Here is a 26,686-nt window from a genome sequence, read left to right on the forward strand (position 1 = left end):
AATTTATTAAGTTAATGTTTGTGTTTCTCGATTAGTCTTCCCGCATCACACTGTGAAGCCTTTTGCGTCAACGCGAGACCAGGCGAACCAATATACACGTGTTCCATAGGACGATGCAATTTGCCCCCAATATGCGAGAAGTAATTTCTGTCTCCAGAGAAGAATCTCATTGGCAAACGTTGCAGCCGGCCTGAAAAGTAAAGACTGGAGAACTGCGATCAATATCTTAGTCTGCCGTCAGTACAGAGGCTAGCGTGTTCTGGATAGTTTTTAATGTCGATGCTGGTCTTAGCAATACAGTACTGGCCTACAACCCCCATGTATAACTGTATACAATGGAATAATAACTCACATCCAACGTTCGCCTAATTTGAATAATGAAAATCAGTAGGGGATCTATACTAGAGTACGTCGAACTCGATTTTTGTTTTTCAACCTTTTAACGTTTCCTTTTTCATGAGACGTATGTCACAAATTAAAGATGATCACTCTAGACTCTCATTCTTTAAGGATAACATGCATGCTTCATATTTAACCATCAATGCTTACAATTCGAAGCGAATCTTATCACTATAAAAGTGCGATTGCGAGAATATAGGAAGTATTGATATTATTGGAAATGCTGCAATGGAAGTTTGCTTGCATCCTTCATCCGATTACTCGTAAGATTCATGATGATAGCACAGAATACAACAAAATATGATGTATTCTGTATTCTGTGATGATACCTACATCCTCCTCTACAAGCTGGTGAACGGTGCGAAGTGCTAAATATAGAGAGCATGAAACACCAAAATACAGCTTCTGAATGGCTTTTTTTCTAATTGAAAATCCTCAATTTCCATATGGGCATAAATGTTTTTAATTTATTCACTTGAGCAGTCAATTGTTATTAATAAAATCCTTTTTATCTTTGTATTCTTTACAGTTCCCAGTGATGTTTATTGCTTCTTAGAAATCTCTCGTAGCACTATAGTGTTTTCACTTAGCCAAGTTCCAGTAAAATTAGTAATGTAAATATAGTGGAATGATGACATCAAATTCAATTGTAGCATGAGGTTTTCCATTTCTCAATCTAAGCCAAGGCAACAAGAAGCTCAAAATTCCGGGCTTGAGTTCTGGAGAATCCTATAAGAAAGCAGATCTATTTATAACTACATTATTCACCGAGAATCGATTTGGTTGCGTGCTGAGATCAAGATTCGAATGCAGAGTGAGAATAAATAAGAATTCAGATGTTGAAAATAATCTTTTTTTCCAAATATAAAACTTTTCTGTTCAAGTTCAACCCAAAATTATTTGATTTTGAATCAATTTCTCAAAATAAAAAATAAATTGACGGCTTCTCAGACGTTTTTCACATTAACCAGAGACCAGAAAGTATAGTGAAAATAGAACATTTCTGACCACCCCAAAATTGATTTAATTTCAAATCAATTTTTCAAATGAAAAATAAAATTACGGCTTTCCAGAGGTTTTTTTACATTAGACCCTTTGCGTCTGACTCATCTTTTAACTCAGAGAAAAACTGTTTACTGCATATTCACAAACTAGTTGCGTAATTAGAATTCAACGAAATTCAAACAAAGTGTTCGACTGTTGAAACAGTTTAGTTCCCATTGTAATACCGATTCAATGAATGACCCTTAAATTTTATCACGATTGTGAACAAAATAAGAGATTCATGCATTCAAAATGTAAGCCGAGAGGAAACTACAGAGTGCACTGTCTGTGATGATTTTGCGTTGACTATAAGAGGAACCGCAAATCACCAAACTATTACGGAATAATAAATTCGTTTCATAGTACATTTGGAACTCTTAAATCGATTATTCCAATTCGAAAGGATAACAGCATTTAATTGAAATTACATTTTCTATTTCTCTATCAGAATAAAAGGGAAAGTTTTTCCAATTGAACCGACCAGGTGGAAATGGTGAGGTGTCCTATGATGGGCGAAATATTTATTGCTTTACAGTAATTGAAGTCGTTGAAAACAACTTACCGTTCTTATGAATTTGGAAATGTGATGAAACTCATTTAGGAAAGTTACATCCCCCATTATATTATCATTATCACTCGAAATACCCTCCTTCAGGTGTTGTCATTTAAAGTAATGATACAGTAAAGTAGCTATTCTCGAATGATGAAAAGATAAAAAATAGGTAAAAGTTGTGTGAATTCAATACAATAAGAGAAAAAATACTGATGCATTTCCTCCAGTGAGCTCTGTCTTGTGTGTGACTTGACTTTGATTTATTTCATTCGAATTTCAATGAAAACTTGAGATAATTCCGGATCAGAGCACGGTTACCTTTGGAGTTGAAATATTAATTTGTTCAATAGTGACTTTACAAGATAAAAATATTAAATTTAAATAGTTTTCATTTGACGGTGTTAAGTTTGAGAGTCCTCACTACCACTCTAATTTGATATTTCTGTGATCAAACTAACTTCATTTATGATTTTACTTACAGTGTAGCTCAAACTATTTAAATTGATTGGAGGGAGCCGAACCCCATTCGATTAATCAAAAAGAGGAATTAAGAGAAAACTCCATGAAGTAAATATTATTGTTTACTTTAATTATAACGGGCTATATTAGAGTAATTCTACTCTATAAATATTGCGAACGAAAATTTGCTTTCGAAAAAAGAGCGATTCGGATAGTCTTAGCTCGAATAGTTGGAGTTCTACTTGTACTGTACCAGATTTATTCAAGTTATATATCAACTTCTATAGGTTTATCATTAAAAAATATATATTTTGGTATGATACTATACATTTTAAATTGAAATGAAGCTCGAAAGGTTTTTTTGAGTTTATTATATAATCAATATCGTACAAGAAAATCAAAGACATTCATTCTTATTGAATGATGAGTAGCCTATTGCAAGGACATTTTTCAGTAGATTAAAATGAATAAACATTGTGTATTTTTCTGTCAATAGTTTCTACTGCAACTTGAGTAAATAGTGAGTGATAGACTTGTTATCTAGTGCAAACGAGTTCCACCCATATTATGCATTCCATCATAATATAATCCCTGCTCTCTACATTTTGAAATAAACTGATACGAACTCAGATAATAAACTGCACGCAAACACGAAAAGTCCTATTAATAACTGATAAGCCCCATTATTTCTCATATTAGCCGTTATTCTTGATATGATTTGTCAATTTCATTATCAAAGCTGTTTTCAAGACGGTTTGTTCCCATTTTAATCAGCACTAATGGATCTATTGTAAAATGTTCATGACCCGTTCAGAGAATTTCTTGCTAAATAGCAAATAAGCAATCATTGAATCATAAAAACAAAATGGGAATTTCGCAACATTATCATGAGAGACTTAACTTGAACTTCTCATTGATGATTTTTCATATTTCCTATTCGATACATTAAACAACCTAGAATCCATTATTGCGCTTGTGTTTATAATATAAAATTATAGTACCCTTTAAAATTTATAAAACAAGAATACAAATTGTAACGTAACGTTGTTGCTCTTGTGTTATAAAGTCAATATTCTGTAAATAATGGAAGTTTTGTTATTCGATCTATTGAACAATAACGGACAACCCATTATTGTATATAATTATTTACTCTGTTGCATTATAAATTTCTATCATAGATATAATTCACAATCCATTATGTTTATCGGACAATCTGATAATCAGACGTTAGTTACTAATGTTTGACTTTCATCTAACTGAAGATCAGACAATAATCTATTAGTCCAGTGAACGAGAGATTATATAGGGAAAAGTTTGGAACACAATTTTCAACTTCACTGCTATTTTAAGGATAGTAAGAGGATTAACATATCAAAAGTCCTCACCCCTATCCCTTGTGCTTAAGGGGTGGGGGTGGTTTGAAAGTACCATTTTTTCATTTTTTGCATATATCTCGAAAACGATGCATCTTATGAGCATTTTTATTCTGTGCAAAATTGAAGCTTACAAAATTACCAACAAGGTTTGTCTTCTACATTTTTTCCATATCTCTCATAGTTTCAGAGATATCCGCTCAAGAAGGTATGAATTTTTTGAAAAACACTTCTGCCTCCAGTTTTTTCATCTTTTCGGCCTTATAATTTTTGAACAATTTATGAGAACAATCCGTGCTGATTATGAGCTGATAGAGCATCAAATTATCTTCAATTTAATGTATATTTTCACTATTTTACACATCTCCCTACGACTGTTGTAGCAGTTTTAGTGTTGAGAGTGAAATTTTCTGTTCAGCAACAATAGATCAGTTGACAATGAAATTTGGAGGGAATGATTGGAACACAATTTTTGACTTTGCAGGTTTGTTAAGACTAGTTTGAAGGTTAGCGTATCAAAAATCCCAACCCCTACATCATGTGCTAAAGGGATGAGGGTGGATTGAAAGTTGCATTTTCCACCTGTCACTTACATGCTTATATCTTGGAAACAATGTGTTCTATTGACATGATCAACTACGTGAAAATTAAGCTTAATAAATGTCCTAAAAGTTTTGTTCAGTAGAGGTTTTCGATAAATCTGATACTTTTCGAGATATTTATGTTCTAAAGTTTTTCTTTCATTTTTTCGCTCTTTCAAGTCTTATAACTTTTCAACAATAGATGAAACAAGAATTTGCTGATTACGAGATTGTAGAGCATTAAATTATCTTTTATTTCATGTATAATTCGACTATTTCACGCATTCCCATACGACTGTTGCAGCAGTTTTAGTTTTGAGAAAAACATTTGAAAAAATGAAAGAAAAACTGGTTTTTCGAAAATGCATCACTTTAGAACATAAATATCTCGAAAGTATCAGATTTATCGAAAACCTCTACTGAACAAAACTTTTAGGACATTTATTAAGCTTAATTTTCACGTAGTTGATCATGTCAATAGAACACATTGTTTCCAAATGCTCATAAGATGCATCGTTTTCGAGATATATGCAAAAAATGAAAAAATGGTACTTCAAACCACCCCCACCCCTTAAGCACAGGGGGTAGGGGTGAGGACTTTTGATATGTTAATCATATCACCTCTTACTATCAAACCTCTCACTATCTTTAAAAGAGCTGTGGAGTTGAAAATTGTGTTCCAAACTTTTCCCTCTATACCTTTATTTGAGCATTCGTTGCCTGGACTATATGCAATTTATTATTTATTATCTTCATCGTGGAATGAGAAACGTAGATTCCTCACTCTGTATTTTCCGCAGAAAATCAAAACTGAAAATCGGTCAGTGCACTTGATGTGCAATATTATTTATGGATCGATCAATTTTTCAACACCTTAAATAATAATTGCTGTGGATTTCCGCAGCTACTGCAGCTGATATAGTTATCAATAGTTAATCACCCCAACCCCAGCTCAACTCCCTTAAGCAATAAGACCTTTGAGCTACAGGTTCTTTATGAATTTTTTATGAAGAAAACGGCTTCCCTTTAACTGTAGTTGCAAGAATATCGATTTGTTTTTGTCTTTTCTTGCTCTCTTCTTTATCATCATTCTCTTCCACTGCACTTCCACTTTTGATGGTAACCATTAGTTTTGTTCCAGAGATACATTTACAAACAAAATTGTAAATTGACATGTCAGAGCATGATGGCATGATTGATGTCGCTACCTTTGATCATCCTTTGGAATATAAAGTTTCCATTCTAACGAATAGTTAAAGAAATTTTTCCCGATATGCACTAAAACCTGTGATATGTGATGATACTGAATAATCTTTTCATATGCACTTCCAATACTATCCTGTTCTATCATCAAGAAGGACAGAGGAGGGAGTCAATTCCATTGACCAACGAACTTGATCTGTAAAATGGTTCCAAGTCCAACAATACTCTATTTTTACTCAATACTCAATATTTGTATACTCAAAGTTATACTTTCAAAATTTGATGTCGATTGCTCAAAGCGTTAGTTAATAATGAAACATAATTTACATAATTTAATAAAATCTATTTAATAAAATAAAAGTGTAAACAAGAACTTCGCTTCGCTCATTCAATGAATTGAAGGCTGCTATAAACATAAAATCAAACTGATTGAGTAAATTTCACATTATTGATATTGTAGAGCTTTTCCACAATTGCAATTTTGTCAATAATTTCACTCTATTATTATATTCAATTGATGAAGTGAATTATACAGATTGATATTGTGTAACTTTTCATATTATTGAGGAGCACTGATTTTATTGTCAATTCACTTTATCATTGTACTTAAGGGTCCCATGAACTACCAGTCATTGGAAATGAACCCTCATGAATTACGTATCACTCTCCAGTTTTTCCTCGGTGCGCCAGAAAGAGAAAATCTCCACACAATGGTAAAAAAGGTTCACAAGTCAGGTCACATACTTTTCAAGTTCAGGAGAGCGCATGCTCCACAATCGATACTTCATTTTTTGAAAGGTTTGTTCAAGCTTTTCAATAAAATTGGTTTCACATAAATTTTATATGCCTTCATGTTTTTATCATGTTTAATACTTCTAGTTATCTATAGATTTCCTAGATTATCATAGAATTGTTTCATCTATAAATCTTCCATATAACATTATTCAGTGTAGGCTAGTCTATTTCACTTTTTAAATGACAAAGTGACAAATATACAATGTTTCAACAGGGGTGCACCGGGTACTACAATGAACTAGGGGGCTCAATTGATGATTGAATATGAGTAGACTTGAATCCGAAACATACAGTATATAAAGAGAAGATTTTTGAGTAATCAAGAAATGAAAAATCTCAGCATGTTCTGAGAAAACGGACAAAAATATTGCGCATCTTATTTCAAAATTGCCATAAGAGTATTTTACTGTAGATTCTGATCGGAAAAATTTATAGAAACTTGCTCTATTTGATAGTTTGCTACTAGTTCAACTCAGTAGCTCTATTTACCTGATTTCGAAGGAAAATCCTCGTGGGGCTTGTTTGAGTCTGTAGACGGGGCTTGATCTTGCTATCATTAAAGTTATCAGTATCCTCATAGGTTGCTTACGAGTGTGAATGTTGAATGTCTTGCGTGTGTGCTTGTCCTTTAAATTTCTATTTGTTTTTCGCTTTGCAGTTTTTCTTTCCTTGTCTATAAAACATTTTATTCTGCAAAACGTATTGGATTGCAATTCTGTATCTATTTCAATTTTCAAAAATGTGTAGGCCTATTGATTCAATAATTACTTATCTTATCCTCATTCTTTTCAAAACTTTTCTCATTTAAAAACTTCTTATTTGCTATCTGTTTTCCCCACTTCTATTTATTCTCTTACCCACGAATTGAATACTGTTAGGTCTACACAGGTTGTTTTCCTCATATCCATCCAATCAACAAATTCATCTTTGATTCCAATTCTTACTGTATTAATTTTCTTCAGTGGCTTGTCTATTCATTTGTTTCAATTTATTTTTTGCTTTTTCTTTCAGCAGAGAAGTGATTGAGTTTATTGAAAAACACTTATTTTTTAAAACTTTTATTATTCAATATTGAACTCACATATTTATTAAATTTTATTGTCATTTCTTGCTTCTATTTTTTATTATTTCTGCATATTATTTGTATTGTATTTTTTTGCTAACGACGTGGTTAAGTGGACATTACTGTTATTTCCATTAGGAACCTATAATGACTATCTTTTGCGAAATAACTATTCTTAAACCTCAAACTTTGCACATTGCTTTGGGAGGGTGCCAACTCCCAATCTGGAGTATCCACATCTATTATTAACACGATCTCTCCAAGAGTTTCTCCTACTCCAACTCCAAATGTCTCTCTCTTTCTGGTTCATCCACATTAGCTCTCTCTCTATCCTTAAAACAGCACAGAAGTTTCCGATTCATTAGCTTTTTTATATACTTTTAGTATGATAAGGTACCATTTGTTCATAGGGCTAATGATAATAGGCTCGATAATAGTATTCATAATAATAGCAGTTTTCATCTACGATCTATTCGATCAACACTATTGTTCTTGATTGAATGCATTGACAAAAAACATATTATCCTCACTTCTCATTATTATCATGATTCCATTTCATTGAGTAAGTAGTTATTTTTTGTTATTAGAGAATTTAACTCGAAGATGTGGGCTTTGTAATTAATATTTGACCATCCTCCTTCAATAAATATTTTGTTATTTATATTTTTCCAATCGGATATAATATCTACGAGTCATATCATGTCTGTTATTACATATAATATAGTTTTATAATGGAATATTTCTGACCTCATCATCATCATCATCATCATCATCATCATCATCATTATCAGTATTCTGCCCTTGGGCAGGTCCATACATTTCTGACCTAATCTGTGGAAATATATCCAATAGCTTAAAAAAAACATAGCATAGAACTATTGTTTATGATGAACTTACGTTTCTACCAACACCATAATATTGTAACAGAGAAATAATAGAACTTCTATTATAATGTTCTATGAGAATCACCCGTTAGATACACTTCATTTCAGTTTTTCCTAGAGGAGACGCACGCATAAGGACACCTCAAGGATCAAAATTTTAAACACTTATAACTTTTGACACTATGCACAGATTTCATCGTACTACACTTCATTCTTCTCGGCACGTCTAGGCGGACCAAAATCATGTATCATAGTCAAATTCGGTAGGAAAATTGAAAATTTATTGATATCTGGTTACCAAGATACATAGCTTTGAATATAGACTAGAAATTGACCATTTTTAGTGTATTGGAAATATAGACACTCAATAATCAATTTTCCATTTCTCGACCGAATTTGACTCATGATGCATGATTTTGGACCGTCTTGACGAGCCGAGAAGGATGAAGTGTAGTACGATGAAATCTGAGAATTGTGTGAAAAGATATGTGTTTGAAATTTTGATCCTTGAGGTGTCCTTATGCACACCTTTCCACTACGAAATACTGAAATGAATTGCATATAACTGGTGATTCTCATAGAACATAATCTCATGAACTTATATCATTGTGCGAAATATCAATCTTGGTGATGATGGTTGAAGCTGAAAATTAGGTGATTTTCACAATACAAGGAGCATTGTTGTCAGGTGTACCTGGAAATCTATATGAGATAGAGCACTCTACCTGATCTCAGATTGTAGAGCACAAAAATACGCCCAGAGGGATTTAGAATTATACATCTTAAAGGTAACAATCGGAAGATATTGTTGATCAAATTCATAGGAATTGATTTTTTCTTTAAATTTTGCTCATTCTTATTGGAGATAGAGAGTTCCGAATGATCTCATTTTATTCAGAATTTTATAATCTAAAAAATGGTGGGAGCAAATTTTTCTGTCCGATTACTAGATTTGGCAGAAATAGCTGAAAACTGGAAAATGATCCGAGAATACGAGGTTTTTAGGGCCTACTCTGTACCTAGCACAAGGAAATTTTGAATGAAGAAATTGGTTCTGGACTTCTCTCATGTATCCAAATAATATATTGAAAAATCAGAACTACAATATGAATTGCAAGCACACTTCCTTTTCTATGTCTATATTGACTAGACTCTAGAGTTTTCAATGTTATTCAAATTACTAGAACTTATATGTGAAGGCCGATGAGGAATGAGAAATCAAGAGGATTATCAAATTCAGCAACCTATCATCATATAATCTCAACTCATCCCTCAGACCTCTTATATAGATTCAAATATTATCTAATTTTTTAAGTATCTTTGTTCACCATCACACTCAATGACTCCGTCATAAAACCAATAAAAGCCATATGAATATCATTATTATCACACTCAATGTCTGATTCGCTATATTTTATTTATTTATTAATGTCTTCAATCATTATTGAAAGTGTTCTATGATTCTTACATGAAAAGTCACAGGAGGCTGATGTCTTTTAAGTCCTCAGGCAATCTCTACATATTTAGAGTTGGAGAGCTCAAAAACTCTTCACTAGAAAAATCATGTTTGTTCGCAACCACTTGAAACATATTCCATTTAATATTCTAATTCGATCGATAACGATAGCTTTTGTATTTTTTCAGAGATCATGGGCCTGGCAGGCCTCGGATCGCAAACTCGACCCTGTCTGAGGATCACGCTGGCCATTATTGTTATGCTGGTGCTCTCAGTGTTCTACTTCGCCAATGATATAGCAACATTCCCGCACACTGAGTTCTTCTGGAAATCAAATGATTACAATGGATTCATCACATTTCAAGGTATGCAAAATATCGTATTAAATACTAATATATTTTAAAATAATTTTAAAGAGTCTTTTGAGAGTGAGGGTGACTCAACTTACTTTCCAAGTCATCTGAATTACGGCAGTGTTTCGATTATAGATCTAGTTCATTATTGACTATCGTTTAAATCTAGTTTTATCCCATCCTTCTCATCCCGCACTATCCCATGGATTGAAATTCATTTCGTTACTCAACCAAGTAATCTGAAGCCATAAATATTCAAAGTAGCCTTTAGTTTCTAATTACTCATTACTCTGAAACGAACGTGATCTTTTCTCTAGAGCAGCATTCTCGAAAACCCATATAATAATACTATAACAATAGTGATTGTTCACTGTTGGAGGATTCAAAAAGTGCAAGATAATTATTCTCGTGAGAACATAAATAGGTTCTTGGGTAATAGTTCTTGTTATTTGAATGTGCTTGATTATACTTTTGAGACTAGAGCAACAGTATTTGAAAGTTCGTGATGATGATTAAAAACAGAACAATTTATCAGAATGACTTGACATCTTTTTTATTGGATGACGAAACGAAATTTAGACGGCAATATCCAAATTTTCCACTTTTTTCAATAATTATTATTAGGAAGATTTTTCCAATAGTTGGACAGAGGAAATTTGTAGAGGTGTGATGGTCCAAACTGAAAAAATCGTTCCACAAACACACTTTGTATACGATTCATTTATAAACCATGAATGGTTTATAATGTTGACTTAGAATGTGGTTGAAACGGACGGCTTAAATGTACACTAGTTTATTGAATAGTTTAACCTACAGTAACTATATCACTAATGTAGTATAACCAGGGGTGACTAGATATAGCTAGGGGTTTCTAATAAATATTGATAACAGTGTAACGAAGTAATTGTGAATCTTGTTTTACTACCAAAGAAATAAAGTATTTTTTGAATACTAATTTCATACCTCAATATTTCGTCACGAGGACACAGAGAAAATACAGTATACAAATAATATTGTTTCCTCATTAAAATGCAATTGGTTCAAATAGCATACTACTGTATTACACTGCTTTTTTCGTGTGAATCGATGTAGGCCTATGAATTTGTTTTCCATCTCAAGATTTCTTGAATCTTGGAAACTGCAGATGTGAAGACCATAATAGTAACAGTAAAGTAAGTCGATTCCCTAGTACTTGTACTATTTTTTCTTGTATTTTATCTACTCCAGATTGAATATTTGGTTGGATGAAAGTAGAAAGTCCGGGCCACATTTATCATAAATGCAACTTCCCGATCTCACTCCGAACAGATAACTGACGATCCAATATCATTTTTTATTAGATATTGTTATTGCATATATGGAGTATCTCATTGATGAGTGATGTTCTGCTAGGCACATTCGAGTCGAACGTGAGTGACGATGTCAGCTACAACGGTAGTACGGTGAAGGAAGGCTACTTGGTGTGGAGTCCTTACTGCCGCATCCCAGACATCGACCCGATGCACGAGTCGATCCGCGCCCTCGTCAAGAAGGTGGATCCGGTCACCTGCTCCAACATGATCCCTCTGACGACGGTCGTCGACCATCGGCTGCTCTTCAATCGACGCGTGGCGCCGCAGTACTCCCAGAACCAGAAGATGAAGTGCTGCTACAAAACCATTTGGCGGCCGGTCAACCAGGACCAGGAGCATAATAAGCCCGATGACTTTTACGTGTAAGTAAATAAACAGTTTTTGCTGAGGGTGATGCCCACATCAGCTTGTGCTAGTTCGTGGGTGAGAAAAATGATGATGAGGAACGAATAGATAAGTTGCCCACTGGAGTACAATACTACCCGTTCTAAAACATCGAACATTTTGGAAAATGTATCTTCCCATAAGCAACAGATGCTCTTTTCTATCTTATCAAAAGCAACGTCTTGCATCCGAAAAGATACACAAGGAACTTTGTGCAGTTACGTCCTTCAGCACAACATAGCATATCAGCTGACATTCGTTCAACATGCTCTTTCCATTGTTAGTGATACGTTGCAACTCTCTCATTCATGAAGATCTCTGTGTGTAGGGAGCTTCCCCCATCTAGGGATCTAGGGTCTCTGAAGCCTAATGTTTTTTCAAAGCTGTGAACATTACCCCCCGAACTATACTTTATTATCGATATGCCGAATCACGGAGGCAAAGCTACGGGACGCGTACTTTTTGTAAAAGCCTTTAGTTTTGAACTATGAAAACATTACAAGTGTTGTGGTAATAAGAGCCCCCTCTTCACTTATATCACTTGACCCACCAATGTTATAGGATACAGTGATGTGAGGCAATTCAGAAACTGTGAATAAACTTGATAGGACATACAATATGATAGTTATTTAAAAATAAGGTATAGAAGAAATCTCGCTTTAAAATTGTATGGCGGTCTATCAAGTTGGACCAGGAGCATTCAATAGGAACTAGAATTTGTGTTGATTTTTAACTGGAAACCCTGTTGATTTTTAATGTTTTTCTCATCTGCCTTTTCATAGTAGACCTGATAACTAAGATAGAAAAATTTGGAGAATCAGATATTCAGATCAGTTCTCTAGAAAACATTTCTAATATGAACTGATTTTGGGAATTGCAGTCTCCAATCTCATGAGTTTTAGTTGTAGAACCACAGGAACCTTAATATTCAAAGGGTGAAACTCAAATACATAATTGATCAAAATTCATTCACATACCTCGTGTAATAGCCTATTATTTTTTCTATCTCTTCAGACAATATCTGGATACGTTTAGGTATACTCTATTTCCAATTTCAAGCATTTAGTACAGTTTCATACACATGGAAAAAAGTTTGAAATTGTAAACGTTCTATGAATAGATAAACTGAAGTAGTATGATGTTCAATTGTGATGCATAATTCAAAAATGATGTATAATTCAAAGGCCCGGGTTCAAATCCCGGCCTATGATATTTTTCTCAGGCCACTCCCGTGTTTCGGATGGCCGTTGGTCCCAGCTGTCTAAAAACAGTCGTTAGGTTATGATTGTCTGAGACTCTAAAATTTATCAGATGGGACCTGAAAAGTCTGATACCAGACCTGAGCCAGCCAGGTAACTCGATATTATTAATTGTTATTGTGATACGGTAATTTATAAATGATCTGGGGACAATTTATGATTAATTACTTTTTTCTTTCAGATTGAGTTCATGCCATGAGTTCCATTCAGACGTGACACTCAACAACACAATCGAGTACATCCTAGTGGAGTGCACAGTGCAGCTGCCAAGGGGAAAGAAGAAAGACGTCTACAAGAACATGCACGCCATGACCGTAAAGAAAACACCCAAACACAAACCCGCAAACAAAATAACTTTTGACCAAGAAAAACCACAGGAACCGAAATTGAATGTTCTTATTTTGGGAATAGATGGTGTGTCAAGGCTAAACTTCATGAGAAGTATGCCTACTACGGCTGCCTTGCTAGACGAACAGGGGTTGGGTTGAGATGAAGGGCTACAACAAAATCGAAGACAATACGTTTCCGAATTTGATCGCGATACTGACTGGCAAAACCTTGCCTCAGTTGAGGAAACTCTGTTGGCCTTCTTCAACCAGTAAAATGGATAATTGCCCGTTTCTTTGGAACAATTTTTCCAACCAGGGATATTTGACAGCATATGCTGAGGATGAACCACAAATGGCAACGTTTAATTTCGAGAAAAGAGGGTTCACAACTATTCCTACAGACTATTATTTTCGACCGTTCATGTTGACTGCGACCAAACAGATGAGTGCTAAATACCAGGACGGGTTGAGGGTTTGCGTAGGGCCTACATCGACTACTGAACATATCCTGAAGTATATGATGGACTTGTGGACCAGTGTACAAGAAGGTGTATACTTTGGTTTGATTTGGTTGAATAATTTTAGCCACAACAGTATCAACACACCATCGTCGATGGATAGGAGGTTTCATAAACTGTTTAAAGATATGTTAGATAAAGGAGTCTTGAACAATACCGCCATATTTTTCATTAGTGATCATGGTAGTAGGACTGGAAAGATTCGGGAAACGTTTGTGGGTTGGTTGGAGGAGAGGCTACCGTTTATACATATTTGGTTGCCTACGTGGTTTAGGGATATGTATCCCCAGAAATTTAAGAATTTGGTGACAAATAGTAACAGACTAACGACCCCGTTCGATGTGTTCATGACGTTGCACGAGCTTGCAAACGACACAAACGTGGAGAACGTGGTGAGCAGCGGGTGTCCCAAGTGTGTGTCCCTCTTCACCCAAGTGCCGTGGAACAGGTCCTGCGAAGATGCCAGCATCACCAAACATTGGTGCACCTGTTCGGAATTCAGGACGTTGTCGACCGAAGGTGACTTTGTGCGATTGATGGTTGATTTTGTGGTCAACGAGATCAACACGCTACTCACAAACGGCAAAAACTCGACGACACCCAACATGAAATGTGCCAAACTTACAGCTAGAAGAATTTTATCGGTGAGGAGCACTGTGTTCGAGAAAACTGTCAAACAAGACCATTTTGTGATTATGTTTGAGACTGTGCCCGGTGAGGGAATTTTCGAAGCTACCGTTAAAAACGGCCCACAATTCCAACTAGTCGATACTGTAAGCAGGGTTAGTATGTATGGTAGTCAGAGCTCTTGTATGAAGAGCGCTTTTTTGAAAAAGTATTGTTACTGCGTGAAAAAGTGACAATTGAGTGGTAGAGTGCCCTATCGCTTTGTACATACTAAACAGCGATGACTTTGTTCTCACATAATAGTCTAGTCTACTCATAGAGGTAAGCATAGAACTTGTGACATATTCACTTATTTATTCGAAGAGTTTGAATAATATTGTTATATAGATCATTCATCATGGAATTGAATGACTGTGACTACAGAGAATCATTATATATATATATATATATATATATATATATTATATATATATATATATATAGTCATATATACTCATATATATAGCTGATAAAAGTTAGTTCGAACTAGTAACAATATAGGCTAGTTGGATTAAAAGGTGAATCAAAATAAGCTATAATTTGATAATTTATAGAATCCCACTTTTAACTTGGACATAAAGCACAAAAATTGAGTAATATTATCTGCATCAATGAATCCATAGATTTGTCGGTTTTTATTTATTATTTTGAATTTATACAGAATTACCAAGTAAGTAGCTTGGTACCCGAGGTATGTTTTCCTACAGTAACCTTGAAAAGTGGCCATTCCTGCACTGATTAAAGAACGCAAAGAATCACTTTTCCGCTCTAGTGCGGGAATTTTTTTTTCTGCACTCCAGATTTGCAACATGGCAACGCAAAATAGTTGGTGGGTTATATATGGAGGATTAGGGTACGAAAAGAAAAATTAAGTTGGTAACAATGACTGTGGTATAGTGTTGTGGTGCACGTTATAATAATATTAAGGACAACGAGGACAACGACATGAGTGACAGCCGCCTTCAGACATTTACTACATTATTATTCAATTTTATTTATTAATAATAAAATTACACAGAAAAACATTTGATGGATTTCAGGGAATTTTATCCATAATTACCAACTTTTCATATTCAATGGTAACTGTAGGAAAAATTAAATGTGAAATACGTGCGCAAAGTTCCTCTGCTGCACTCAAGAAACCATTCCTACTCGCCTACGGCTCGGGCGTAAACGTTTCTTTCAGTGCAGCAAACTGTCACTTTGCGCACTAGTTGCACAAATAACTATTTTAGTCTAACTTTTTTGGTCTTAAGCTCGAAAAAACCTCAAAAATCATAGTATTGCAGAAAGATCAATGTGAGCAATCTGTTGAACCCACAATCAGTGGGTTGACTTCTAATAAGGACTGAGTTGGAATTGGATAGTTTATTGTAGGAAATATATTTTCATCCCATTGAACCTTCTATATCATTTGAATCACAGTATTTTCGTATTATTTAAATTGTGAGTTTTAGGACAAGGGCTCTCACTAAACTACGATTGTCGATGACTGCCATAGCTACTCATGAAATATTTATTGATAATTTATTTTTAATTATAAAATACATAAACGAGTATTATTATCAGGATCGATGTCATGAAAATTAGCATATGAGTGTTGAAATGATGTGAGCATGTGTCGAATCCGAATAGATTGTGTTGAAAAAATACCTACTATTACTTCTAATAGTAGGTATTGGTTGACACCATCATAAAGAAAGAGCAGAAGCCTAATGATCCCAATTCAAGCTCAAAGAAACTGTATGTTTGAGTTTACAAAAAATTGATTTGTCAATCCTTATTCTTGGAACTCAATATTCTTATTACTATTTGATTGTAGACCTAAAAAGTGAGCATCTATTAAATATAATGTAACCGGTCATTCACACAACACATAACTTCAATAAGAATCTAATTTTTATAATTTTTAATTGATTTTTCATCAATTAACTGCTGCAAAAACTAACAGTTAACCATTTATTTGACCAATTTAACGCACACATTGTTATATTATCAAGTATTTTACTAGAAGGAAGAAAAGAAATGAAGATGTTACCAGGACCGATATAGATTCAATTTATCAATATTTCTACAAGTATACTCAGTAGTGGTTTGTTTTATATACCTCACCTATTTGAAATCCACTCAGAATAGAAAAAGTATATGTTCCATTAAATAATACATTTATTATTTATTAACCTCAGTTATGAATAATGAGAAAGCATACGGATCCACAATAATACAATTTTAATTCATAAGTTATAACCTACTTGCTGAATCGATATAATTAATTCAAAGTCTCTACTTTTATATTGATTCAGGTATTTTCTTTACTAGTGAATTCTCCATGACCTTAAGAGTACATGTGAAATCAATTTGACCATTATTTGAGTTTCGTATTATTGTAAGATAATATGAATAGAGAAACTGTTTGAAAACAAATTGTAGCACTCAAAAATACTTATTGTATTGCGTTTCTCTAGTTTAAATTGAGAGATAATTTATCTCCAGATTTTTTTGACTCGTTTCAATTCGTCGGAATTGATAAGAGCATTCTTCACACTTCATAGTGCACAATTGGCTATCATCGTCAACAATAAGCATTCTAGCGTTATTGAATGGGGGGCTCGAAATATGATTTAATGCAAACTTATATTTCAAGTTTTTTCTTAGGAAAAATCCTTTAAAAAATGTAAAAACTTCAGCACAAATTACAGATACACAATTTATGAATTCACAGAGAGTGGAAAGGGAAAGTTTTGAGAAGTACGGTAATCCATTTTTCTCATAACACATTGCAATGCAAATCTATAGAGAAAATTTGACTCAATTTATTTTTATTATCAGAAATCGGTTAGCCTACATGAAAATCTGAGAATCAAATTAGCTAAAGACGGATTCAAGATTCAAACTAAAGGGAGATTGAGGGAAGAAATAATATCAAATCAGAATAAAATAATAGAATTTTGTGGTCGAGAGTTAGTTAAGTACACTATCATATTTTGGTATGTCCAATTACTTCATTAATCAAAACGTTCCTCTTGAAGATCTAGTCAATTGTACTAGTAGAATACCGTATCAGAATATTTTTCAATGTCACATCCACTTCCTCTACTTCATACTTTGAGCTTTTGAAGTTGAAGAATGTAGATTTGGATTTTATTTAGACTGTAAGCTTGTTATCTCGATTATTTTAATATCAAAGTTAGTCAGATAAATATTGAGAATAAGTTTTCTACATGATAAAAATAAGCTACCCTACCGTCATGTCAAAAAATCTCATTCAGTGGAAATATTGTAGGAAACATTAAGAGAGAAAAATCCATTACAATTAAACATAAATAAGCAATAATTTTATTAATAATAGAGCACAAGTCAAGGATGCAAACTGGGAAGGTCTTTGATTCAATTATTGTTAGCCTATTTGGATTTTCTTCCATCCCAAGAAAATGTAATGTAATCAAATTAGACCTAAGTTGAATTTGTTTGCCATTGAATAATGATTTAACGCAATTAAGAACCCTAACTTATAGAAAAATAAGTAGTCTAGGAAGTACTAGAGATGTTAAATTTACTGTTAAATGTTGTAAAATTAGGTTCAGAACAGGTTAAATAATAAGTCATTCCGCACATATTACAAACAGGTACCTAAACCACATACATCTAGACACAATAAATTATCTCAGAGACAATAAAACCAGGATTGTTTGATTTATGGCTACTATAAATATGTGAGAATACCTGAGTTGTACTGCCTCTTCTTGAACCAAGGCTTTCAGAAATGCCTTCTTGTACAGTGTATAGCATATAATAGCATAATATTATACAAACAAGTCTTTAAAACTAAGGTAATTAAAAGTGTTCTAGATCTTAAATATTCAGTCTCCGATATATAAGCATAACTTATTGAGATAGTTCTTGAGTATATTTTTTACATCTACATAATTTATATTTTTATATGGATTGAGTATTTGTCAAGCTAAAGTGGTCCTTCATTATAGTGCTCCCAATATAATTATATTGAAGAGTATGAATACTTTGCTAGAGTTTAGAAAACAATGTAATATCAAGTCCTGTCTTAATTAATACACCTTATTGCAATAATCAACTTTAATACCGCAATCTGAACTTTAGTTATAAGTTTGAACTATACCCTTACCAAAATATCATGCATATACCTATGCTCTACCAAAATATCACTTTACAGTGTGATTTACTCAAAACTGTCATGACTGTTGAATTTGAAGCATTGATGTTATATCTATAACAAATGTTTAAACAGTTCAAAATAAATCTCACTATAACTGCTTTATCTCAAAAAATTACATAGGACAGTTCTAAAACAAATTAACCATAGTAATGAGTAGCAACGACTATATTAATAACTAATAGCTAAAGCATTTCAACGCTAAATGCCTCTGGCCAGTTTGGAATTACATGCTGGCCAGAGATCTTTAGCCATGAAATTATCTCTAGCATATTGATTAAAATAAAGTAAAATAGAAAAGTTAACCAATAATCAAATTCACCTCAGGTTCTCAGATTTTCAATTAATGTCTGTATATGAGTTTGGTTTCACGAATGTTCATTGTATAAGGGCTATTTTTTCAAAAAAAAATTCTAATCAGATTTAGAACTATGTTTGTGAAATCAATATTATGAAAATGTCAGTGATAGCCTATCATTATTATAGTACCATACAAGCCTAGTTTTATGAACAACCCAAAATAGCGAATGTATAAAAATGAATTGGGTAGTGTGATTTTGGAATGTAATAATGTAAATATTATAATTATTGGAGTTAGTAAGGTATGTAGTTGATAGTTATGTAGTACCTATGTTAGTTTTTTACAAGTAGCTTCTATATTAGTTCCATTCATTATCACTATTGAGTTTCTAACTGATAGCTGCTATTCCTTCTTCCTATGTATAACTATAAGACAAACGTTTCTCTGAAATTAAATCTTTTGACATTTATGGAATTGAAAATGACCGCCAATTTCAAGTTACTGGAGTAAGACTTTTTCAAGTCACATTATTAATGTTCTCCTTTAGTTGTGGATATATGCAAAATCTGTCACTTTTACACAATAAACTGAACAAACAATATTATCAGGTTACCAGCCAGGATAAGCATAATTTGCAAGACTTATCTTATTCTATTAAGCAAGCAATTTTTCGATTATATCTGCAATTTAGTTCATTCAATATAATCATCAAGTTGCTTAGAAAGTCACTAGTCTATTATGTAACACAGTCAATAAAGTGAAAGAAACACGTATTTTTGTACCAAGGTTTAATTCTATACAAATATCAAACAAATCTTGAACTTGAAACCCATTTTTGATTATTCATCGTCTCATAAACAGTGCCCTTTTACACAATCAAAAATAATTACACGCACTCATTTTAATTTTTGGTAATTTGTGCATTTATCTTGGTTTAAAATAATATTACAAGAAGATTATTACTGTACATTGGATCTTCGAGTAAATTATTTCAACTAATAATAATACTGACGCTGACGCACTAAGGAATAATAAAAAAATGTATTAGATCCACGATTCTCAATTTCACGTTTTGTCTGTCTTGAGACACAATAAATACGGTAGTCAATCTTATGCACAAATTTTTCTATTCACTTTCAACTCTTATTCTCATGTCAATATTTAATAAGCTGCCTTAGTGATAATCATTACTTTATGAACATAATAATAAAATTGCACAAATGAAAATAGTGCATGATAATTATTCAATATTGTATCTCTGAACAATTAGAACACTTCAAACAATTCTACCATGTATGATTTGAAAAATGTCTGATTTCACAACTGATTAGGTTATTGTTGTTACTTTACTGATTGCTGACTAATCTAGTATGACATAATTTTATTCTATTATTTTCCAGTTTTTTCTAATATTTTTGTCGAATTTCCAGTAATTTTTTATAATTTGAAGTTTATTAGATACATTAAGATGCATAGAATAGTATATTGTTACCAAATTATCATAATATTATAATCTTGTTCTAATTAAGGAATTGCGAATAAGTTTTTTGAACTGAGACTGTCTAACTAGAGTTCACCGCTGTGATTAATTTACTGTGAACATAAGTAAAATATTTTTATATTAATGGATTTTTTGTTTTTAATCTTGTTATCATGTGACCTCAGCCTTTACTACCCCATTATGAATCAATCACCTACTATCCCATCATTACTCTATTACTGATCAAACTATTTTAAATACTTAAAACTGATGATGTTGAATGCATGATAGGTTTCAGGATGAATCGGTGCAATCCTATAATTGTCATTGCTGATGAGAAATTATTTCAGGATTTGATCCTGATGAATGAGTGAAATTAATATACTTCGGTGCAATTGAGTTCCTGGTCATATAATAACACAAGATCTTTCAATATGATCTTTCACATTAAGACCTTCAAGTTAAATGAAATTCCGTCCTGATGTAGTCTTTCATAGAAATTTGATAGACGTTTGCTGATATTTTCCTTCAACATGTTCAAGTAGCATAAGATATTTTCATTTTTTATATGAGCATCATTTTATCAGTATTGACTCGGAAATTAAATGATAGTGAAATCAAACTTTTAAAAAGAGTTTTACTGGAAGATATACTTATAACAACTAATACAAATTTAATATAAATTACAAAAGGTTGTTGATGTTGCCACATCAGTACAATTAAGTTTACAAGATTATACACATTTAATTCGTCTCTCAGACGAAACATTTTGTAATCAATGCAATAAAATTAGTTTACAAGTTCAGATAAGAAGTAAAGAAATCTTTGTTCAGAAATATTCTAATTTTGTAAATAAGGAATAGGAGGATTGAATGTAGATAACAAAAATCCTGCGAGGCGGCACTGATAACTGATAACAAATGAAAAAGCTAACAAAAACATTTATGTTTACATTGATGGATACAAGAAAGGAATCTCAAGTGTTACATTAGCTTCGTGATCAATGACTTCTAATAGAAACTTATGTAGGCTACATCTATATTTCTTAGCAAAACAAAACTACTTTTTCATTTCTTTTAGAATTATCAGATTGGGAAAATATGATTTTTGAAAGTTTTAGAATATTGATAAAACGAGAGAATTCATAATAACAACAAAGAAATATAAGATTTTTCAGGAACACATAGAGTGAATTATGAGTTAAATTTAACATTGGAAATATTTCTAGAAGGGAAACAAAACAAGAGTATGCTAAATAATAAAAGTGTAGTATGATTTTGAAAACATTCAGAATCCATTCTACTTTGTCACTAACGGCTAAAATTCGTTTATTTTTCTATTTCATTCACCTATCAAAAAACTAACAAAACATATAAAACACAGAATATCACAGAACAGTAACGAAGCTTTGAAAGAAATGGAATTCTCTATTGAATAACATTGCTAACATTGGCCCACCCTTGAATAATGATTTGAACTATCTTCAAATTCGTTCAATTTTTTCCTCGTTGATCAACAAAACTTAACAATTACATTCAGCACATATTCAGTCAGTCGGTCAGACGATGCGAGTTTCAAAACACAAACGTTCAAACACGGTACGTGGTACCTCATATCGACTGTGCAGAGTAGGCTCTATGCATTTCAATGCGTGTTTCATAATACTTTTTGAGAAGTCTGCGCTAGTTGTGAATCAATTGTAACAAAACTCACATTAAAATTATAGTTACAGTATATTAGACAGACAGTCTTCTGGCGTGTGTTTCGAACACAAACGATCAAATTTGCGTTTTGAATGCAGATTCAAACCTTTCTTCTGTTGAGAGGTTTGCACCAAGATCTAGACAAAGATTATAGACATTTTTCATAGAGAAAGATAAACATTATATAAATTGATTTTTCTAATCACGTACGTTTCAGCTTTTGTACACGAGGTGCCTGTAGGAAACCAGGGCGATTGGAAGGAGGTAGATTTCTGTTGGAGCTCAGGTAACTTTTTGGTTCACCGCCCTTAGAGGTGTTCGCCGACTTCGCTCTCGAGGTAGATGCTCCAGTTGTCGTAGTGCTGCTCCTGTCCCAATACAATAATTAATCAAATAAGTATTTTCACTAGCACTTATTTTGGATGAAATCAATGAGAAATTGGAAATAGAAAATCCAGATTAGTAGGTGAAAGTGATACTGAAATTTTCTCGTCATTAAACTTCTACCCAACATAACATAGTTTTCAATTAGTGAAAAAGGGTATTTCGGCGAGGCAGAACATCTCTCTGTAACAAGGATCTCTCTGTCAATATAAGCATTAAGCATGAATAAATGAAATAAATGAGACCCCGGTAACGTAATTGAATGCGATAGACGATGTGTTGGTAGTACGAAATACAAGGTGTTATGATATTGAATAATCGCCGGCTAGGAGTGATAATCGACTGACTTCTGACAGGAGAGCAGAGCACGAAAACTCAACTGAGAAATTGGAAAGAAATGGAGACTTATGAACTTATTCAGTCATTTATAAAAATGAAAATAAGACATTTTTACTCCAAATCGCTTCAAAACAGTTGGGGTTTTCTGAATCCCCGACCACTCATATTTTCAAGACAAAACCAATTTCATAATTGAAATAATATATTCTGTTGGTTCTGGATGTCTTATGGTTTTCTCGCGCTAAATTCCGGAAGGCGTTTTATCATAATTTTGTGTAAATATTAAGCTGATCATCTAAGTTTCAGGTGTATTAGTGTGGATAAGCATATGGTTTGAGACGTCGTTCAGATATGAAAGTCATTTATTCTATTGATAGTGTATTCTTTGAATTTTTGTTTATTATTTGTTTATATATTCTTCAATTTTTATTTTAGCAAAATAAGTTTTGACATTTTTGAATTCTTCATATTTTTTATTTTTACTTTTTTCCATGAGTATTTGGAATCGTTGTATTTCTTGAGTTGGGTACTATTGTTAAGGATTACATGCCATCTATTAGAGACTGGATATTTGTCTCAAGACTGTCCCCTGATGTAACCAAGGATGATTTACAGGAGTTTCTAAAAAATCTCAACTATGATGCTGAATGTGTGGAACTGAAGACAAAGTTTGAGAACTACAAATCTTTCAAGGTAGGTGTCCAACAAAGTTTAAAAAATGAATTGTTGTGTTCTGACCTATGGCCTGCTGGAACCCTGATCAAAGAATTCGTAAATGGGAATAAACGAAATTTTTTATTCAAGGGCCGAGCAAAATAACTTCAAGTCAAATCAAGGTCTTGTAAATGCTGTATCTGTAAATAGTACTGATGATAAATTGATGTGTATTGGAACCAAAGCAAGGAAGCTGAGAGTTTGTTTTTTAAATGTACAGTGTCTTCGCACCAAGTTAGAGTCACTAAACCTCTGGGTTGAAGAGGTTAACCCTGACTTTTTATGCATTTGTGAACATTGGCTGATGAAATAGAATATTACCAAACTATTGGTAGTCTGACTATGGTTGACTCCTACTGTAGAAACGCTTTGATTGGTGGTGGTACCGCTATATATGTAGACAGTAGGTCAGGTTTAGATGCTAAGCCAATTGACCTGAAAAAATGTTGCATTGACTCTATACTTGAAGTGTCAGCAGTATTTTACCACCGTTGCTCAATTATTGTTATTTCAGTATACAGACCCCCAGGTAGTGACATTAATTGCTTTTTTGATTCGTTAGAGGAGTGTCTCATTTTCCTTAACAATTTTGGACATTATATTATCATGTGTGGTGATTACAACATTCATTTAGAAAAATGCAGTGTAAGTGAAAAGCGTTTTACCACTTTATTGAAAACATTTGGCTTGTTCATTGGCAATAGAGCACCAACCAGAGGTGATGCATGTCTTGATGCAGCTGTTACCAATTTGAACTCCTGGGACTATAGTGTGGAAGTAGTGGATCCTGTTGTGGCCGATCATCATGCCCTTGTGATGGATGTTTCCGGTCTGTTTGAAGAGGTGAAGGATGTCCCTGATTGGTTTGCAAGTTATACTTTCACTCATAGAGAAATCGATGAGTGCAATATTCCATTACTTACTGGTGCACTGGAAAGAGTGGATTGGAGTTCAATTATTGATGACAGTGAGCCTAGTTTGGCTTTTCTACAGTTCTTTGAGAAATCTAATTCTCTGTTTAATAGTTTTTTCCACTGAGATCAAAACGGCCTACTGTGAATGTAGAAAAGAAGCAGAGGTTGAAAAAGAATGTTCAGAACTTATGGTACACAGCTGAGTTGGCCAATATTAAAGCCTCAGTGACTCTGGCAAATAGTCTTTGTAAGTCTGCCACCACTGATAAACATAGGAATAGGTACTACACGGCATACCTCAGACTTAAGAAAATCAATCACCAGGAAATTGCTGATGCCAAAAAATCCAGCTTGGAATCATAAGTCAAGCTACAAATCCCTGCAAGGCAGCCTGGAATATTATAAATAAATCTAGAAAGAAACAGTGCAAGTCCAGATGATTTTAACAATTTTTATTGTTCACTCTGTTACACAAATTGTTGGAGATTTTACAGGAACTACAGCTTGTGCGGTGGACAGAGTGCCTTTACAGAACTGTGTGTTTGACAGATGGAAGAGAGTGACACCTACGGACTTGGTAAAAATTGTAAACGGCTACAAGAGCTCGAAGAGTCCTGATGTCTATGGCATGTCTACTTTTATCATGAAGGCAGTAATCTCTTCTATAGCTGTACCACTCAGCAGACTAATTAACAGCTGTCTGTAACAAGGTGTTTTTCCTGACCTACTGAAGATCTCAAGAACGGTGCTAATCTTCAAAAAGGGTGATATGGAAGAGTTGTCAAACTATCGACCTATATCTCTGATCCCTGTTTTTGCAAAGATTATGGAGTCTGTGATGCTTATCCAACTTTCAGTCCATTTTGAGGAGAATTCGCTCTTCACGGAGGATCAGTTTGGTTTTCGCCGTGGGAGATCGACGACTGAAGCTGTGCAACGCCTGGTGGAATCCATACTTGGGGCAATGGAGAAGAAGCACTCAACTTGATTGCGTATCTCATGAGATTTTGCTGGGAAAGCTCGTGAGATATGGTATTGGAGGAGTGGCCATGGAAACGATGCAGGAGTACCTTTTACGGCGTAGGCAGGTTGTAACGATTAGCGGTGCCAAATCGCAGTAGCTCCAGGTCAAGTATGGAGTGCCGCAGGGATCAATTCTTGGCCCGCTGCTGTTCCTCATTTTCATAAATTACCTCAGTATGGATGGACAAGCCCTGCTGTTTGCTGACGATACAACTCTCATTGCACAAGAAGAGGATCCACAATTGGTCGTACTGAGGTCTACTGAACTGTTGGAGGAGGCGAGCACATGGTTTAGGGCAAACAGACTGTGTATGAATGGAGAGAAGACACAGAATGTTCTGTGCACCCTGAGGCATGGTCTACCTCCTTTTGGTGGGCCTGAGGTTAAGCTCCTTGGATTCATGGTTGACTCATCACTGACATGGGACCAGCACATTGATATGATATGTAACCGACTCTCCAAAGTAACATATCTGATACGGAAACTGAGAAGCCATGTTCCAAGGAGTTACCTGGTTGCTGCATACCATGGTCTGTTTCATGGCCACATCAACTATGGGATTGCACTTTGGGGGCATGCAAGTGGATGTCACAGAATTCTCCTCCTACAGAAGAAAGTGATTCGTATAATAAAATCATCACCATACTTGGAGCATTGTCGCCCGCTGTTCAGGAGGCTGGGAATACTCACTGTCTTCGGTCAATATGTGCTGAACTCCCTTGTACTTCTGAAGGGCCAACTTCACACACTCCAAGCAAGAGGCCAGATACACAACTATTCAACTAGAGGGCAAGACAACATTGACCCTCCCTACTCTAGATTGGCTAAGCTGCACACTTGCTACCCAATGCGCTCATTAAAAATCTACAATAGACTTCCACTGCATGTGCGGGAGCTGGAGGTGAGAGTGTTCAAGAAAGTGCTCCGAGAGAAGCTAATTAACCTCCCTCTCTATTCTTTGAGTGAG

At 34.0% G+C, this 26,686-nt stretch overlaps 2 protein-coding genes across 2 annotated transcripts in view; one reads left to right on the plus strand and one right to left on the minus strand.

Annotated features, from left to right (window-relative positions):
• The window catches only part of LOC111048478, a 31,962-nt gene extending 11,172 nt beyond the window's left edge, over positions 1 to 20,790 (plus strand). Inside the window, 4 exon segments of the mRNA XM_022334366.2 lie at positions 9,999 to 10,175; positions 11,556 to 11,877; positions 13,340 to 13,640; positions 13,642 to 20,790. Coding sequence (XP_022190058.2) covers positions 10,004 to 10,175; positions 11,556 to 11,877; positions 13,340 to 13,640; positions 13,642 to 14,865 — 2,019 coding nt within the window. The 5' untranslated portion in view covers positions 9,999 to 10,003 and the 3' untranslated portion in view covers positions 14,866 to 20,790.
• Positions 19,172 to 26,686, minus strand: part of LOC111048479 (Bloom syndrome protein homolog) — a 39,682-nt gene continuing 32,167 nt past the window's right edge. The window contains exon 17 of the mRNA XM_039436657.1: positions 19,172 to 22,712. Within this exon, the coding sequence (XP_039292591.1) occupies positions 22,547 to 22,712 (166 nt within the window). The 3' untranslated portion in view covers positions 19,172 to 22,546. The remainder of the gene's footprint in view (positions 22,713 to 26,686) is intronic.

Source organism: Nilaparvata lugens, chromosome 10 (genome assembly GCF_014356525.2).
Source record: "Nilaparvata lugens isolate BPH chromosome 10, ASM1435652v1, whole genome shotgun sequence".
In the NCBI taxonomy this organism is placed as follows: domain Eukaryota; kingdom Metazoa; phylum Arthropoda; class Insecta; order Hemiptera; family Delphacidae; genus Nilaparvata; species Nilaparvata lugens.